The following is an 18,742-nucleotide window of genomic DNA, read 5'->3' as shown; positions in this document are numbered from 1 at the left end:
CTGTAAAGAAAGTATCTCAGTACCTCCTGCAAGCTCCCACTGATTTTCATATTCATATATGCATGCTCTTTATCATGCCTTTCGATACTTGAAAGCAACCACTGGTCATGCTTTATGCCTCAAAGGATCTCACATCAAGTCCTACTGTCTCACATCAGATTTGAAAGATTAGGCTATATAAAGTAGTAAACGGTTGATTGTTCATTCAGTTGAGCAAAATATCTACAGAATCGATGTGGAATCTGAATTTCATAGAAGCAAAGGAGTAATGGAATTGATAACTTCTTGGCTAAATTTGGTTTGGTTTGTTAATGATGCTAGTTGAGTTCAAAGTTTCTGATGTTGTCCTGGGTTTTGTTTGCCTAGCACTGGTAGCTGACTCCTCTAGAGCCTAGTTCCATGGAAGAGCTTTGAGTTAGTTTTCTTTGTTTGTAGCTTGCAGCCCTTTGTTGCACCAAAAAAGAAGGTATGGAAATCCAATTTCAGGTGATTTGTTAACCTGATATCATGGCATTTGGGACTTTGCATTAATGTTACACAGAAGTTCAAATAGATCACATGACTAGTCCAATAACAATGACAATAACATCCATTCCAAGCATCAATAACAACTCCTCAAGAGAATGCCTGCTAAAAAAACCAATGACTAGACCAATTTATTCAACTTAACAAATATTATTACACTGCACACCCAGGATTGATTCAATCTTAAGTTAGAACTCCTATAGTTTGTGTGCATCAAATACAGAATGCTGAGAGGTTTTTCTTTTTTAATGTGATTAAGTAATAACATCTCAGTACTCAAACTACAATTCTTATCATCAGATGTTGGAGAAACTATATATCTTGTAATTTTAGGAATCGGCCTAGACCAGGACACACCCTTCCATCACCGTAACTGCCGTACCACGCAAGAACACTCTTTGGTTCTCCTCATCAAGATGAATATTGAGAATTCCCCCTCTGGGCGATGCCTGCACAAATAGAATCTATAGGTTAGTGAGACAATGACAAAGGTAATCACAATAAGTGGAAAATAGAGTACCTGATAAGCTTTAAAATCACACTTCCCCAGCTTCTTGCTCCAGTAGGATGCCAAGGCACAATGTGCACTCCCACAAACAGGATCCTGAATAGAACATCATCTCATTAATTCTGTTTTCATTGTGCATTACTCATAAACCACACAGGCTTCAAGGAAAGAATGAAACTAGCATTCCATGGGATTATGCAGTTAAAAAATGGCATCTATGTTTTATGTTCAAAATCAAAGTTTTGCATAATTAAGGACACATTGCCAATGCAATTGGAGAAACCTTAATAGTCATAGTTCTCAGCCACTTACCTCATTGACTCCATATTTTGGGACGAAGAATCGAGTGTAGAAGTCAAATCCTGACTTTGGAGGAGCAATTCCTGAAACAATTATCCCTCTTCCAGGACATTTAACTATTTCATCATATTGTGGCTCTACTTCGATTATATTGTTTGCTGATGTGACTTCAACCTAGGATAAATAAAGATTAAGCAGAAATTCATGTGTATTTTAGATAATAGGTATGAAAAAGAGTAGATTTAGTTTAAGAATTACAAGTAAGTCATCCACATTATGTGTCCTCTTTATATCAACAATAGAAGCACCCTTGAGTGCCACTGAAATTTGTTCAGTCCCATCAAAGTTTAATTCTTCAATAGGGTCAGCAGGAAAATCCAATTCAATATGAGCTTCACCCTTTTCCAAGTTTGAGATCTTTTTTGCAGTTAATAGCCCAGACAGGGTCACAAATTCAATATTACTTGTATCCACCAAACCAGATGAAAAGAGTGCGTGTGCAGCCGCTAATGTGGCATGGCCACAAAGTTTAGCCTGCACAATTTAAAGGTCCAGATGGATAATGTTAATGGTTTAAACAAACAGTGACAGTGCATTTAATGTGTGCACTCTTTGTCTTCTAATTTACGCTGATGTCTCATATTTGAGTCTTCGTGAATGCAGCAGCGACTTTAAATACATGGTAGAGTGAGTTCTGCCGACTGCTACTCATAGCGCTCTAACCCGTTTCAAAGACGTCGAGGATATATGTGGTTTAAAGCAAAACAAAATCAAAATGTGGATGCTTTGCGCTAATAATACATGAAAAATGTTAGCAATACTTGCTCTAATACTCGCTCTCCAGAGCACTTTTTCATTGATTGATTGAAATGTAGAATGGATAGGCCTCACATGCAATTTAGTAGAACTCACATAAATTTCAATCAATATCAGTGACCAAGTGAGTATTGAAAAAAGAGTATTTCCCATAATACATATTACATACAAATAACAATAGTACCTCAGTAAGTGGAGAAAACCATCTGAGACGAAAACATGGATTAATAGAAGCTCCATTGAGCGAGTAATGAATGCGAGTCAAGTAACAAGTGGCAGTGATGTTGAACTCTGCAGCTAAAGCTTGCAACCACGCATCGTCCTTGTCTTCTTCTAACAAGCACACTGCTGCAGGGTTCCCTTTGAATGCTGAATCAGTGAACGCGTCTACCACATAGTATTTCAGTGGTTTCTTTGCCATTGAGTTAAGAACAGGAAGAAGAAGTGCTAAAACTCCCTCAACCCTGAATCTAACACTAGATACCTATGTTGTGACCGACATGTGATCACGTGTAGAACTGACTACTCACTGGGCCATTGACGCCAACTTCTATTTTTGTTTAAAGTTTTTAAAATACGAAACTCGTTTCACTTATTGCTAAACGGAGAAAGTGATAAGAGACAACATAAATAGAGACAAAATAGTGAGAAAAATAAGAGATTTTAAGGATTTGGAGATAAAAAGGTGTCTCCTCTATCATTTTCATTTGTTGAGTAAAATTTGAAAATAGTATGATAAGGATTAATGGATAAAATAGAAAAGTGAGTAAAAAGTTACACACTCTCACAGTTCAAAGTAATCTTTTTTTTAAGCAAGCAGACTTTGTCACAGTTCACAGGTTCAACGATAACCCTCTTGTTTAAATCTGCTTGAAAGTTCTGACCATCCTCCCCCATGCTTCACTCTTGCTTCTGCCTATGACCTCATTGTAGGACATCATCACCTTTCTAAGGAGCAGATTTCTAATATGATACTTTTTTTTATAAGCATCTAATATGATACATAATGAAGACTTTTCTGTGGAGATTGCATCAACGTGCTCTTTGTAACAAGGCATGGAAATCCAATTTCAGGTGATTTATTAACCGAATACGGCTTTTGGATCCATACCCATTTGGATGCAAAACCAAAGAGTACTTGTTGAAGCATATTTAACACTTTTCTTAGACCAAGTGCAATGGTATGTTGAGAGAGATGTTGAATTTTATTGAGGGTTTGTAGTGGTTGTTGAGGTTTTGTTGAGAATGAGGTGGAGGAGAGAAGTGTTGAGAGTGTTCAACAAAGTTGAGAGAGCTGCTCGGTGCCACGTGGCTGCTTCAGATTGGTGGTAGCCAGGCGCGTACGCGCAGACAGGGCGCGTCAGCGCGAGTGGGGAGGAGAGAGAAACGACTCGAATGGATAGGGGGGACGCGTGGCAAAAGGTGATTCGTTGGCCGGATTTTTTGTTTTTAAATGTTTTAAACTCAATTATTTCATTGAAAAAAAAATTGTAACAAAAATTCATAACTTTTTTTCCTCTATAAATAGAGACTTGGTTCGTTTGATTTGGACACAGAAAAAAAAAACCAAGTTTTTTACCATCTTATTATCTTTCTCACCATCTTAAGTTAAGGAAATAAAATAAATTATTGTCTATATTTAAAAAAATTAAATTGTTAAGTGTTTCTTGTTTTAATTTAATTTAAATCGATAATTTTAATTTTATATAAATAATAAAAATAAAAATAAAAAATTAAATAAAAATATGAAATAAAAAAGTGGTGGAGTAGGGTGTTGGTGTTGAATGAAAAACCATTGTAGTAAGTAAAAGTTGAATGAGTGCTAAATTAGAGAAAGAAGATGATGTGAAGTGTTGGGAAGAGAAAAAATGGTATTGAAAATGTGTAAATTAAACATGGTCTTAGTAGATAAGCTCAGCCCGTGTACAATTATACTTTGCAATGTTGTACAAAAGTTCAAACAGAAAACACCCATTCATGACAGTACAGCCTTTCTAAGCATCAATGTAATTTTTCTCTGCTCAGTAATATGAATAACAACTCCTCAAGGAGATGCTTGCTCCAAAGCAATGACTAGACCAATTTCTTCAACTCAACAGATATTATTACACTGTAAACCAGGTTTTTGTGTATCAATTACAGAATTTGGAGAGGTTATTCTTTTATTATGTGATTAAGTATCATAACAGTTCATTACTCCAACTGTAGTTCTTATCATCTGATATATATATTGGAGCCCACAATGTATTCTACAATTTTAGGAACAGGCCTAGGCAAGAATACTCCCTTCCATCACCGTAACCGCCTTCCCACGCAAGAGCACTCTTTGGTTCTCCTCATTAAGATGAATATTGAGAGCTCCCCCTCTGGGTGATGCCTGCACAAATAGAACCTACAGGTTAGTAAGACAATGCCAAAGATAATCACAATAAGAGGAAAGAAAAGAGTACCTGATAAGCATTGAAATCACACTTTCCCAGCTTGTTGCTCCAGTAGGATGCTAAGGCACAATGTGCACTCCCACAAACAGGATCCTGAAAAGAAATGCGAGTTATGAAACATTATCTCATCCTGTTTTCATTGTTGTAGTGCAATATTTGAGTGCACATATATTGAAAACTTTTCATATATTGGAGTGAAATGGAAGAGTGAACTTACTTTCTGCAGTAGTCTTCCCATTCTTGACCCTACCATGAACCTTTCAAAATATGTAGTAATGATAAAATGGAGAAGTGCTTGTTGTAAGACTGGAATCAGATCTTCAAACAGATCTGTAGACTGAACTGGAGGGTAAAACAAAAGGACATAAGAGAACTAGCATTTTAGGGGATTGTGGAGTACACAAATTGCATCTATGCTACTGAGTTGAAAATCAAATTTGTTATCTTATTTTACCTGAGCTTTCAATTTTCATTTATTGCATAATTAAGGAGACATTGTGTTAGAGATATATAGGCGTAATATCTCACGGGATATTTCTTTATTTATTTATTGACTTATTTTGTAATATGCCTTAGAATATTTCTAGCATATTCTGTACTTTTATTATTAAAAATAACATTGTCTACCTCACACACAATTCGTGGTGAGAGTATCCAATCTTACATGGTATCAGGTTTAGGTTGAAACCCTAGCCCCAAACACCCTCCTTGTGCCGCCACCTCTCTTTTTTCTTTTTCGTCCTTTCCACGCGTTATACACGCTGCTTCCGGCTCTCCTCCATCTCCACAATCTGTTGTTCCTGTTGCTCTGGAGAGTTCCCTGCCTATTGGTTCTCTGTCTTGTCCATCTTGTGATGACTCAGATGTCCTACCTGCTATGTCGGTTCCTCCTGCCGATGCACCACCTTCGTCGGCTCCTCCTTCCCCAGCACAGACGGCCACCCCTCCTGTTGGGACTCAGGCTCTGCCTGCTTCACCACTGACTACTCCCCCTGCTGTGGCTCAGGTTCCCCTTGCTCCTATTGCTGCTCGTCCGCGGACTCGCTCTCAGAATGGTATTTTTAAGCCGAATCCGCGTTATGCCTTGGTTCATGCTCAACCTACTGGCCTTCTCACTGCTTTGCATACTGTTACTGAGCCTAAGGGATTCAAATCCGCTATGAAACATCCTCAGTGGTTGGCAGCCATGGAGGATGAACTTTCTGCCCTTCATAAGAATTGTACTTGGATTTTGGTTCCTCGCCCTTCCACTACCAATGTGGTTGGAAGTAAATGGGTTTTTCGCACTAAATTCCATAGTGACGGCACTGTTGAGCGCTTAAAAGCGCGTTTGGTGGCTCAGGGTTTCACGCAGATTCCAGGGTTCGATTACTCTCTTACTTTCAGTCCTGTTGTCAAAGCTACCACTGTACGCCTTATTTTATCTCTTGTCGTGCTTAATGGTTGACACCTTCATCAGTTAGATGTCAAAAATGCTTTCCTTCATGGTCATCTCACTGAAATTGTTTATATGGAGCAACCTCCTGGTTTTGTTGATCCTCGTTTCCCGACTCATGTGTGTCGGCTAAACAAGGCTCTTTACGGCCTCAAACAGGCGCCTCGTGCATGGTTTCAACGCTTGAGTTCTTTTCTTCTGCGTTATGGTTTTTCGTGTAGTCGAGCTGATCCATCTTTGTTCTTTTTCTACAGAGGCCATATTACTCTTTATCTTCTTGTGTATGTGGATGACATCATTCTTACTGGCAGTGACCCCTCTCTTCTGAATCAGTTTATTGCTCACCTTAATGCTGAGTTCGCCATTAAGTACCTGGGTAAGCTTGGCTACTTTCTTGGTCTTGAGATCACTTATACTGCTGATGGTTTGTTCTTGGGACAGGCCAAATATGCACATGATTTGCTTTCTCGTGCTATGATGCTTGAGGCCAGTCATGTTTCGACGCCCTTGGCTGCTGGTTCACACCTTGTCAGTTCTGGTGAGGCTTACTCAAATCCTACGCATTATCGCTCTTTAGTTGGGGCCTTGCAGTATTTGACTATTACTCGTCCTGACCTGTCATATGCTGTCAACACAGTTAGTCAGTTCCTTCAGGCTCCAACTGTGTATCATTTTCAGGCTGTCAAACGAATTCTTCGTTATGTTTGTGGCACGCAACACTTCGGTCTTACATTTCGCCGTACCTCTTCCCCCGCTGTCCTTGGTTATAGTGATGCTGATTGGGCTCGCTGCACGGACACTCGTCGCTCCACTTATGGTTATGCTATTTTTCTTGATGATAATCTCTTGTCTTGGAGTGTCAAGAAACAACCTACTGTTGCTCGCTCTAGTTGTGAATCTGAGTACCGTGCTATGGCTAATACTGCTTCTGAGCTAGTTTGGTTGCTTAATCTTCTTCATGAGCTTCGTGTTCGGTTATCTGCGACTCCTCTTCTCCTTAGTGACAACCAGAGTGTTTTGTTTATGGCTCAGAATCCCGTTGCTCATAAGCATGCCAAACACATTGACTTGGATTGTCATTTTGTACGTGAGCTGGTTTCCTCTGGTCGCTTAGCTGTTCGCCATGTGCCCACTTCTCTCCAGCTTGCTGATATTTTCACTAAGGCGTTGCCTCGTCCGTTGTTTGACCTTTTTAGATCCAAGCTTCGGGTTGGTCTTAATCCCACGCTAAGCTTGACGGGGGTGTTAGAGATATATAGGCGTAATATCTCACGGGATATTTCTTTATTTATTTATTGACTTATTTTATAATATGCCTTAGAATATTCCTAGCATATTCTATACTTTTATTATTATAAATAACATTGTATACCTCACACATAATTCGTGGTGAGAGTATAGCAGTGAAATTGTACAAAAATACAAAATTGTAGTTATAGTTCTCAGGCACTTACCTCATTGATTCCAAGTTTTGGGCAGAAGTATCGACTATAGACGTCAAATCCGGACTCCGGAGGAGCCGTCCCTGAAACAATTATCCCATTTCCAGGACATTTAACTACTGCATCAAGTTGTGGCTGAACTGCTATGACATCTTTTCCCAACGCGACTTCAACCTAGGAGAAATTATAAAGCTTCATGATGTTCTATGTGCATAAATTATTCAAAAAACATTCTTTCTATTTTACAGGTAAGAGTTAGCACTAAGTAGCTTGAGATTCCTTTTTCCAATGATCAAGCAGGTTAACAGATACTAATGAGGCATCCATAAGTATAATTGTTAAGCATAATTCATGTGTATTCTAAATGACAGATGTAGAAGAGAGCAGATTTGGAATTACCAGTAAGGTCTCTCCAATTTGTGTCCTCTTTATATCAACTATGGGAGCACCGTTTAGTGCCACTGAAATTTGGGCAGTCTCATCAGAGTTGATTTCTGTAATAGGGCCAGCAGGAAAGTCCAATTCAATATAAAATCCATCCTTAGATTCACTCTTTTGCAAGTTAATTTGTGGCATTAGTGACATTGACTGCTGGGACCTTTTGGGCTGTTAGTACTCCAGATAGTGTCACAAATTCAATAACACTGGTCTTTACCAAACCAGATGAAAACAGTGTGTGTGCAGCTGCTAATGTGGCATGTCCACAAAGTTTAACCTGCGTAAAGATCCAGAGAATGGCAATTAAACTCTAACTTCAGTGCACTCTTAGTCCCTATGATTTTATCAACTTGTGATTTTTGTGGTGATCAAATCTATCGACTTTTTTTTTTTTGTGAACTAAATCTGTCAACTTCTAAAATTGAACAAATATGGTCTCAAACATTAACTTTGATATCATAAATTTTGGCAAGATGACATGTTAAAGACAATATATCTTACCTTCCATGTCAAAATTCTGAATTTATGTCATTTTTTCATTCATTATTGGATGACAAGTTAATATCGTGACCAAATTTATTCGATTTTGAAAGTAAAAGATTTAATTAGAGCAACTGAAATTAAATTGGCCAAGATCACGCACTCCCAAAACTATAGGGACCAAAAATTCTATAAAGCATTTCATTATAGTCTCCATATTTATAATTGGAGCAATTGTGTGGAGCAAAACTATAGGGATCACTTTATGCATTTTTTTTTATCTATAATCATGTCCGAGCCGAAAACATCAAGCTCAAGACGAGGGTGACTTTCCTACAAGGTTTTTTTTTCATATGCAAAGAAAACTCAAAGCCTAGATCTTAGTTAAGGAAAATCAAACATATACCACCTTGTGTGAACGAGTTATGCTAATATAGGTTATACCTCACCAAGAGGAGTCAACCATCTAAGACGAAAACAGGAATTAGAGGTTCCATTGAGGAAGTTAAGGTTGTTGTCATCAATGCGAGTCAAGTAACCAGTTTGAGAGATGTTGAACTCAGCGCCACAGCTTGCAACCACTCATCATCCCTCTCTTGTTCTAACAAACACACTGCTGCAGGGTTGCCCTTGAAAGCTGACTCAGTGAACGCATCCACCTGCATACCAAACTCGGATTCAGTGCAATGCTAATTCAGTTCACAGAATTAACAAACAAACATATTCACATAAAGGAAGAACATACCACATGGTATTTCACAGGTTTCTTTTCCATTGACACTTGACAGACGAACAGGAATCAGTGGTAAAACTGGTCAAAGCTCCACACAGCCGCCACAAACATGTCCCGTTGAGATTTATATCCCTCTGATTTTCAAAGAATCGTAGGACATTTTATTTCTTACACAAGACATTCATTAAACTAAACTATAAACTTTTTGGTACATTTTTTTTATGATAAGCAACTTTTTGGTACATAACTATAAACTGTCTTGCATTTATAATTTATGAATATTCATTGATAAATCCAATTTCCAGTGATTTATTAACCCAATACAGCTTTTGGGTCTATAACCTGTTTGAATGCAAACCAAAGAGCATTTATTGAAGCTTATTTAGTGTTTTTTCTAGTAGATAAGCTCCAATAAATTTGTATTGAAACGGTCTCTTATTATACTTTGCTATGTTATACAAAAAGTTCAAACATAAATACCCATCCATAACAGTAAAGCCTTTCCAAGTATCAATGTACTTTTTCTCAGCTCCGTAGAATGAATAATAACTTTTCCTCAAGGGGATGTCTGCTCAAAAGCGATGACCAGACCAATTTATTCAACTCAACAAATATTATTACACTGCACACCTAGGTTTTATGTGATTAAGTGTCATAACAGTTCAGTACTCAAATTACAACTCTTATCATCTGAGATTGGAACAACTATGTATTCTGCAATTTTAGGAATTGGCCTAGGCCAGAATACACCCTTCCATCACTGTGACCGCCTTCCCACGCAATAGCACTCTTTGGTTCTCCTCATCAAGATGACTAATGAGAGCTCCCCCTCTGGGTGATGCCTGCACATGTAGAATGTCCAGGTTAGTAAGACATGACAAAGGTAATCAGAATAAGGGGAAAAGGAGTACCTGATAAGCATTAAAATCACACATCCCCAGCTTCTTGCTCCAGTAGGATGCTAAGGCACAATGTGCACTCCCACAAACAGGATCCTGAAAAGAAATGCGAGTTATGTAACATAATCACTTGATTTTCTGTTTTCATTGTTGCAGTTCACTTCAAAAATACAAGTTATGTAATCCCAGATTCACTATATTGGAGTGGACATGTATCGAAAGAAAAAAAATCATCTATTCTGCTGAGTTCAAATTCAAATTAGTTATCTTATACTTGGGCTTTTAGTTTTCATTTATTGCACAATTAAGGAGACATTGCAGTGCAATTGTACAACATTTCAGTAATAGTTCTCAGACACTTACCTCATTGATTCCAAATTTTGGGCAGAAGTATCGACTATAGAAGTCAAATCCCGAATCTGGAGGAGCCATCCCTGAAACAATTATCCCATTTCCAGGACATTTAACTATTGCATCAGGTTGTGGCTCAACTGCTATGACATCTTTTCCCGACGTGACTTCAACCTAGGAGAAATTTTAAGCTTTATTACGTTCCATATGCATAAATTGTTCAAAAAAAAATTCTTGCTATTTTACAGGTAAGAGTAAGCACTAAGTAGAATGAGATTCCTTTCTCTAATAATAAAGCAGGTTAACAGATTCTAATGATGCATCCATAAGTATAATGGTTAAGCATAATTCATGTGTATTCTAAATGACATATGTAGAAGAGTGATAGACTAGAATATTCTCCTATAATTTTCCTGAAATTATGTTGAGTCATAATTAGGTAGTTGACCATACATTATATTTCTTGTATATATAATATTGACATATCAATGAGAAAGGTGATTTCAAAAAAAAAAAATCAATGAGAAAGGTACCCAATCAATTTCTCACATGGTATCAGTAGTCAATTTTTTATTCCAAACAAAAACAAAAACAAAAATAACCTAATTTCCTTTTCTTCTCCTCTGTTTCTTTTTTGACTGGTCTCCTCCTAGCAGCCGGCCCTTCCTCTCCCCGCGCCGCAGCTCCGCCGCGCCGCCAGCCTCCTCGCCGCGCCACCGCGCCGCCCGAGCTGTGCGTTCCAGTCCGGATCGACCAAGACCCGCGTCGTGCCTGCTCGCGTCTGTCTCTCTCCCGAGCTGTGCGTTCCGCGTCTGACTTCCTCTCTCTCGCGACCACCGCGCGCCGCCGGCTGTTCCACCTTCCTCCTCAGACCGAGCGCTCGTGCCCCTGCACCCCGCGCCCCGCTGCTGCTTCCTCTGACCAGCAACGCTGCAACCACCTCCGATCCGCGACCCGCGACCCGTGCCCCTGCACCGCGATCCCGTCCCTGTGATCCAGGTTCTCCCCACCGTTCCCTTCTCCTTCGGAACCATGTCAGACTCCGAGACCAGCGCCACCGTCCCCGGCGGATCCACGGCCAAACCCGCCCCCGATGCCAAACAAGCTTTTCACCCCGTGTTCACCGTATCCAACATCAAGAATCACATTCCTATCTTTCTTGAGATGGAAACGGATCAGTATGGCACTTGGGCGGAATTGTTTCGCATTCATGCAGATTCCCACAAGGTTCTTCATCATATTGAACCTCCCACAGGGAAGGCACCATCGCCTCCGGCCACCGATGATGAGAAGGACTTATGGAACACTCTTGACAAAAAGGTCCTTCAATGGATTTACTCAACTATTTCCATTGACCTTTTGACCACCATTCTTGTACCCGGTTCAACCGCTATGAGAGCTTGGAATGATCTGAGAGACATTTTTCAGGACAATCAAAATGCTCGTGCTGTGACTCTTGAACAAGAGTTTTCTACTACACGCATGGATAGCTTTCCCAATGTTTCTGCTTATTGCCAACGTCTCAAGACGCTCTCTGACCAGCTGAAGAATGTTGGTTCTCCTGTCAACAATCATCGTCTGGTTCTTCAGCTGATCTCCAGTCTCTCTGATGCTTATCGTGGTGTTGCTACCCTGATTCGGCAGAGCAATCCGCTTCCTACTTTCAACCAGGCTCGCTCCATGCTTACTTTGGAAGAATCCGGTATGGCAAAGATGGTGAACCATATTCTGAGCTAAATGATATAAGAGTTCAGAGTGAAAAACTTATGACATAGATGAAAATCGAGTAATCAGAGCGCATAAGTAATCAGAGTCACGGACAAGGTATCAGAGTCTTGGGTATCAGAGTCAACTTGGAATCACTTCAGAAGAAGTGAAATGTATTCCTTGTATTTGCCCAGTGACACATCTATGGTCATGAAGGTGGAACTCTTAAATTCTCCAAAAAAATAAATCACACTAACACATCTTACACATCAAAAACTGGGTTTACTCCCCCTTTTTGTCATAAGCAAAAAGCTTGGGGTGTGAAAAACTTAGCTTGAAGTACAAGGTACTCCCCCTTAGAGAAGGTCTAAGTTTAAAGAAAATGAAAACGATGCAAGAATCAGAGTTAGGCGAAATGAATAGAAGAGTTAATGCAAGAGAAGAACGTTTACCACCGGTCAAGGGAGTAAAGAGAAGGGTCAGTTACCAAGAACTTAACCTCGAGAAACTGTAGGAGCATTAACTTGCAGAGAGAAAGTGAAGCCTATATAAAGAGTGGGAGAGAGAGGTAAGCTTCACAACTCGAACAATTTGCAGTAAGGAAAAAATGGCATCATACATCATAGCACTAGAAGAGCTGAGGAAGAAGGCCTTCGAGGAGGACTTGTTCCTGAACATCAGACATCCAGAGGGTACAACGACCATCTCGGAGCTGACACGGACACTGCTGGAGGAGGACCTGCGTCCAGAGTTGAAGAGAGACTTGAGGGAATTTCTTGCCTTCGTGGAGGAGGTGCAAGAACTCAGCCGGCTTGAACTCAAGCTGCTGGAAGAAAAAGAGAGTTTGGAAGAGAAGCTCAAGACTGCAGAAGAGATTCTGGAGAGGGATGAGCTAAAGGACAGGCTCAGCAACATCCAGCATGCACTGGAGCGTCTGGAGAAGGATATGTCAGAGCAGCGCCAGGAGTGCAGAAGAATGAGGAGGGATCCTCCATTCTAGACTTTAGGGAAAGAATGTATGATGTAAACATAAAGAGATTATGAATAAAAAGATTTTTGCAAACACATGTGACAAAAATATATATAGATATGCATAGATAATCACAAACGAACAAAGTAGAATAATTAAATAAAAAGAAACAGAAGTTAACAAGAATAAAACAACGTTAAAGAAAAAGAAAAGCGAAGAGATCCTAAAACTAGGGTTTATCAGTTCGACGCAGAAGTTCCATCATCATGTGCTTCATTTCAATTAGCATGGATTCATGAGTGTCAAGACGCTGTTCCATGATGTCGAGTCTGGACGAGCTTGACTGAGTAGAACCGGAAGAAACATTCTGAGCAGATTGAGGAGCTGGAATGGAAGCAGAAGCAGCAGAAGTAAACACTACTGGTGCAAGTGCTTGGCATCTAAGAGCTTCAGCCTCAGCTTCAATTCGTTCTGCCTCTAATCTGGCTTGTTCAGCTTGAGCTGCTGTTTGACGTGCAGCTTCTTCTGCTTGAGCTTTCTTTCTCTTAGCTTCTTCAATAGCTTCAAGAAGCTTATGTCTCTGTTCTTGTTCATGAAGAGCCACCCTTCGAGCAAACCTTTGCTTTGCAGCCTCGATCCTCTGACTTCCCTCTGCATGCAGGAGCTGCATCATAATTGGAACTTGAGCCACTAGTCAAGTGCCCAGATTGTTCCACTCATCAGCCACACGTTCAGCATTCTCACTTAGGTCAGTCTGACCGTGCACATTGCGTAGCATCAAAGAGGCTTCATGATAGAAAATATTGATGCACTCAGAGAGAGATGTGGGTCGGAGGTGAGTGTAAGGAATTATGGAGAGGTTGGTTTTAGGAGAGGCTGGGTGATTGCTGCTGTGAGCTTCAGAGGCACCTTGTGGAGAGCCAATGTTAAACATTTGAGCATTGGGTTCAGAGGTTCCAAGGTGAGGTTCTGAAGTTTCAACCAGAGGATGGGGTGATCTAACCGAGGATTGGTTAGACACAGATTGTTCTGGTTCAGGTTCTGGTTGAATAGGCTCTTGTTGGTCTGGGGCAGGGTGAGCTTGTTGAGCCAAAGGGTCTGCCTCATGTAAAGGATTGGCCAAGATAGGTTCATCTAGGTCAACTAGACGTTCAGGTCTAGGGCCAGGATATCTCCTAGGGCTTGGACAAGTGAGATAATACTCTTCTAAGGTAGACACTTTTTCTTTTCTGACCTCCATGAATTTTCTAATGGATTCAGAGTTATTGGAGGGAGAAGAGTCAGCAACATTGGTTGGGAAGGATACAAGTGTAAGGGCTGTGGAAGAGTCTGTATCCGTGGGTCTGAGAGCCAGACGTTCTGATGCTCTTGGGACAGAGTGATCAGAGGTTCTGGGTCCAGGTTCTGTGTGGGTAGGCTCTGGTTGTTCATGAATGATGGGTTCAGAAGTTAATGGGTTGTACGGAATGGTAATGGGAGAGGTTGGTTCTTCTGACCTAGAGGGTTGGTTCTGGAGCAAATTCCAGAGAGGTGCTTCAGTAGGGGAAGGTTGAAAGAACGAAGACCTTGGGGAATGTGGTGGAGAGGTGGTTTGTGCAGCTGGTTGGGATTCAGGAATAGGAGTGAGGGGATTTGAAGAGTGTTTGAGCATGGCAGATATGGGGAGTGCATCAAATAAATTCAAATCATCATCAGAAGCAATTGCAGACTTACTTGAATGTGCTGATGATCTTGTCACTCTGGCAGGAGTTTCAATCCGTCTGATCACTTCAGCAGCTGGTTCCACCCGAGTAGGCTTCACCACAATTCTGACCTGCTTCTTCTTCTTCTTAGGAGGACCATCCTCATTATCACCATCATCACCATCATCACCATCATCGGGCTTGCTGGTTTCATCTTGCTTTCTCTTGGATTGACCAGCCTTCTTCTTTTTGATCAGAGGGACATCTGATTCCTCAGAAGATTCTTCTAGGATCATCTTCCTCTGAACTTTCTTCTTGGGAGGAGAAGGAAACTCTGGAGCTGGCGGCAGTCTGCTGAAGAAGTCATCGAGATCAATTTCGAATCCTTGAGCCCTTAGGTCTTCAACATAGCACCTAATGGCGTCAGGATTGTCTGCCTGTGTCCACAGAGGGTAGTCATTCAGAGGCATCCTTCTACTTATGATCTCAGAAGATGTGTCTTCATGGGCAGGAGCAATCTTCTTCTTGATTAGGCCCATCTTCTTTAGAGAATTTGCCGTGAAGACATCACTGACAATGGTGGTCAGATCCTCTGTGCATCCAGCATTTATCAGATCTTGAATGAGGCCACTCTCAATGAAGAGATCAGACAAAAGTCTCCCGAAGGGAATATACTTGATCGCTGACTTGATGGAGGCAGTGGTACGAGACTTCCGGGTACATTCCTTCAAGTAGGAGAACAGGAAGTAGGGAAGGCAGATCTTCTTCTGGTCTTGGATGAAGAACAACATCGCCTTCTGGTTGAAGTTGATGTAGTCTGGGGAACTGCCCTTTGGTCTCTGGTTTATGCAGTGGAGCAAGATCTTGTGCCAGATCCTGAGCTTGGGATGAATGTCCATTACCTTGTAATTCGTCTTGCCCGGTTTGTAATTGGTGTACAGGGCCTTGTTGATCTCATCCTTCGTCTTGGGTTTCAGCTTCGATTCCGTGAATTGGAAACGATACCCAAAAGCAGTTTCTGCACCCAGCAAGTTCACGAAGGACTTCTCTGTGATGATGATCTTTCTTCCAAGAATGTGAGATACCACCTGAGTATCATCGCAGTCGGCGTGCTTCCAGAATTCCTTGATCAGTTTATCATACACCGGTCCTCGAAGCCTGTTGAAGTAATTTCCCCAACCTTGAACTTGGACTTCAGGACGAAGATTATACCCATTTGTAGCAAGGTTGTCGAGGTCGAATCTCCATTCTGCCAGTACTTGAAGTTCCTCAGGAGCATAAACGCAATGAATGGCACAGCCCCGTTCTGCAATTGGAATAATCTGCTCTTGAGCTTGACCTTGATCTTGAGTCGGATTCTCAGGGCCCCTTTGACCCGTTGCTAGACCAACTACCATGTGAGGGAACTGGGTTGCATCTGCAGTAGCTCTTCTGGTTTGACTCACCATTTTTGAAGCGGTTGAAGGTTTGAGGTAGAGGATGAAGGTTGAAAGATGAAGAGAGATCGAGAGAGAAAACGAGGATAAGCGGTTTTGAAATAGCGGAGAGAGATAGAGTAAAAACCGGAAGTGAAAGAGATCGTGTGTGTATAGTGGGTTTTGACAAATAACCGTTGTTGATTCAAAAAGCAATTTAAGATCAACGGTTGAAAATTAAAGATAGATAGTAACAGTAAATACACAAATCACACACAGGAGAGAAGCACATCTACACGCAATCATAACAGACTGTCACACGGGCACAAGGAACTATGCATCAGAAATACTGACACACGTGTTGTTGTCTCAGCTTCAGAGTCAGTACCAATGGGTACACACACTCTGATTGAGTTACCTTCTGGACTAGACATCTTCTGATCAAGAAGTATCATAGTCAGAGGTTCTGATCCATCATCACTCTGGACAAAAATCCATGTTCAGATTTTTCAGAATAAAATTAAATCTATCCTCTGCTAAGGGCTTTGTAAAGATATCTGCCCATTGATGGTCAGTATCAACAAACTTCAGAAGAAGTACGCCCTTCTGTACATAATCTCTAATAAAGTGATACTTTACCTCAATGTGCTTTGCCCTTGAATGCAAGATAGGATTCTTACTCAATGAGATTGCAGCAGTGTTATCACAATAGATTGGGATATTGCTCTCAAGGATCTGATAATCCTCCAGCTGATGTTTCATCCAGAGCATCTGAGTGCTGCATATTGCTGCTGAGATATATTCTGCCTCTGCAGTTGATAGTGCAATGGTTGATTGCCTCTTGCTTGCCCATGAGACTAGATTGCTTCCCAGAAATTGACAATTTCCAGACGTACTTTTTCTCTCTGTTCTATCTCCAGCATAATCAGCATCACAATAACCTGAAAGCTTATACTCTGATGTTTTCTTATACATCAAGCCAAGGTTAGTGGTGCCTTTCAAATACCTTAGGATCCTCTTAACAGCCGTTAAGTGGGTTTCCCTTGGATCTGATTGGAACCGAGCACATAAATGAACACTAAATAATATGTCTGGCCTAGATGCAGTTAAGTATAGAAGTGAACCTATCATGCCACGATAGAGCTTCTGACATACTTTACCACTTTTATCTTCTTTCTCCAGAATGCATGTAGGATGCATTGGAGTCTTGGCCACTGTAGATTCCAGCATATTGAACTTCTTCAGAAGTTCTTTAGTGTACTTGCTCTGATGGATATATGTTCCTTCTGGTGTCTGATCAACTTGTATTCCCAGAAAGTACTTTAATTCTCCCATCATACTCATCTCAAATTCAGCCTGCATCATCTCAGAAAATTCTTTGCATAGAGATTGATTAGCAGAACCAAATATAATATCATCAACATAAATTTGCACAATTAAGATATCATCTTTATAAGTCTTGCAGAAAAGAGTTGTATCTACTTTACCCCTTACAAACTCATTCTCCAGAAGGAATGAGCTGAGTCTCTCATACCACGCTCTGGGAGCTTGCTTCAGACCATAGAGTGATTTCTTCAATTTGAACACATGGTCTGGTTTCTTCTCATCTTCAAAACCTGGGGGTTGATGAACATAGACTTCCTCTGAGATATAACCATTTAGGAAGGCACTCTTCACGTCCATCTGATGTAGAACTATGTTGTGATTTACTGAGAAAGAGATCAACAGTCTGATTGCCTCCAGTCTTGCTACTGGAGCAAATGTTTCAGTGTAGTCTATTCCTTCCTGCTGACTGTAGCCTTGAGCAACTAGCCTTGCCTTGTTTCTGACTACATCTCCTTTCTCATTCAGCTTGTTTCTGAATACCCATTTTGTTCCAATTACATGGACACTCTCAGGTTTCTTCACTAAGCTCCAAACATCGTTCTTGGAGAATTGATTCAGTTCTTCTTCCATAGCCAGAATCCAATCCTTGTCCTGAAGAGCTTCATCTATGGACTTGGGTTCAATTAAGGACACCAATCCTTTCAGACTGAGCAGGGTCTCTTCAGAGGGTCTGAAGGCAGATCTGGTTCTGACTGGTTCGTCTTTGTTGCCCAAAATCAATTCCTTAGGGTGAGCTGCAGTGATTCTGCTCTTCTTCAGAGTTTGTGAGTTAGAGGGACCAGCTTCTTCCTCTGGTTCATCTTCCTCTGGCTCAACTTCCTCTGGAGCTTTGCCTTTGTCAGAAACATTAATGCTTAAATCTGCAAGCTTTTCAACTAGCTTTGACTGGTCAGAGTCAAGCTTATCGTCAAATCTAACATGAATAGATTCTTCAATAGTCTTAGCATCAGTATTATAAAATCTAAAACCTTTAGATCTCTCAGAGTAACCGAGTAATAGACACTTAGAAGACTTAGCATCAAATTTATGCAATCTATCCTTAGTATTGAGAACATAACAAACACAGCCAAAAGGATGAAAATAAGAAATGTTGGGTTTTATGTTCTTCCACAATTCATAAGGAGTCTTATTCAGAATTGGTCTCACAGAGATTCTGTTCTGAATGTAACATGCTGTATTTACTGCCTCTGCCCAAAAGTGCTTAGCCATGCCAG

General features: G+C 40.7%; 2 protein-coding genes and 1 pseudogene across 2 annotated transcripts; all 3 read right to left on the bottom strand.

Moving 5' to 3' along the window:
• Positions 1-631: 631 nt before the first annotated feature.
• Positions 632-2,701, bottom strand: LOC130720706 (uncharacterized). The gene is made up of 5 exons (XM_057571391.1): positions 2,334-2,701; positions 1,592-1,867; positions 1,346-1,507; positions 1,046-1,129; positions 632-974 (listed from the first exon to the last, which is right to left on the bottom strand). The coding sequence occupies exons 1-5, from the start codon at positions 2,568-2,570 to the stop codon at positions 867-869; spliced, it is 867 nt and encodes a 288-aa protein (XP_057427374.1). The 5' UTR covers positions 2,571-2,701; the 3' UTR covers positions 632-866.
• Positions 2,702-3,993: 1,292 nt separating this feature from the next.
• On the bottom strand, positions 3,994-9,160 carry LOC130718783 (uncharacterized; annotated as a pseudogene).
• A 516-nt stretch (positions 9,161-9,676) lies between these two features.
• LOC130719574 (uncharacterized) lies at positions 9,677-11,402 on the bottom strand. Its single transcript, XM_057570192.1, has 4 exons — positions 11,379-11,402; positions 10,381-10,542; positions 10,030-10,113; positions 9,677-9,960 (listed from the first exon to the last, which is right to left on the bottom strand). Exons 1-4 carry the CDS (start codon positions 11,400-11,402, stop codon positions 9,853-9,855), a joined length of 378 nt encoding a protein of 125 aa, XP_057426175.1. The 3' UTR covers positions 9,677-9,852.
• Positions 11,403-18,742: the final 7,340 nt, after the last annotated feature.

The sequence above is a fragment of the Lotus japonicus genome, chromosome 5 (genome assembly GCF_012489685.1).
Source record: "Lotus japonicus ecotype B-129 chromosome 5, LjGifu_v1.2".
NCBI lineage: Eukaryota > Viridiplantae > Streptophyta > Magnoliopsida > Fabales > Fabaceae > Lotus > Lotus japonicus.
The sequence above is the reverse complement of the archived record's forward strand: the minus strand, read 5'-3'. Positions and strand labels throughout refer to the sequence as shown.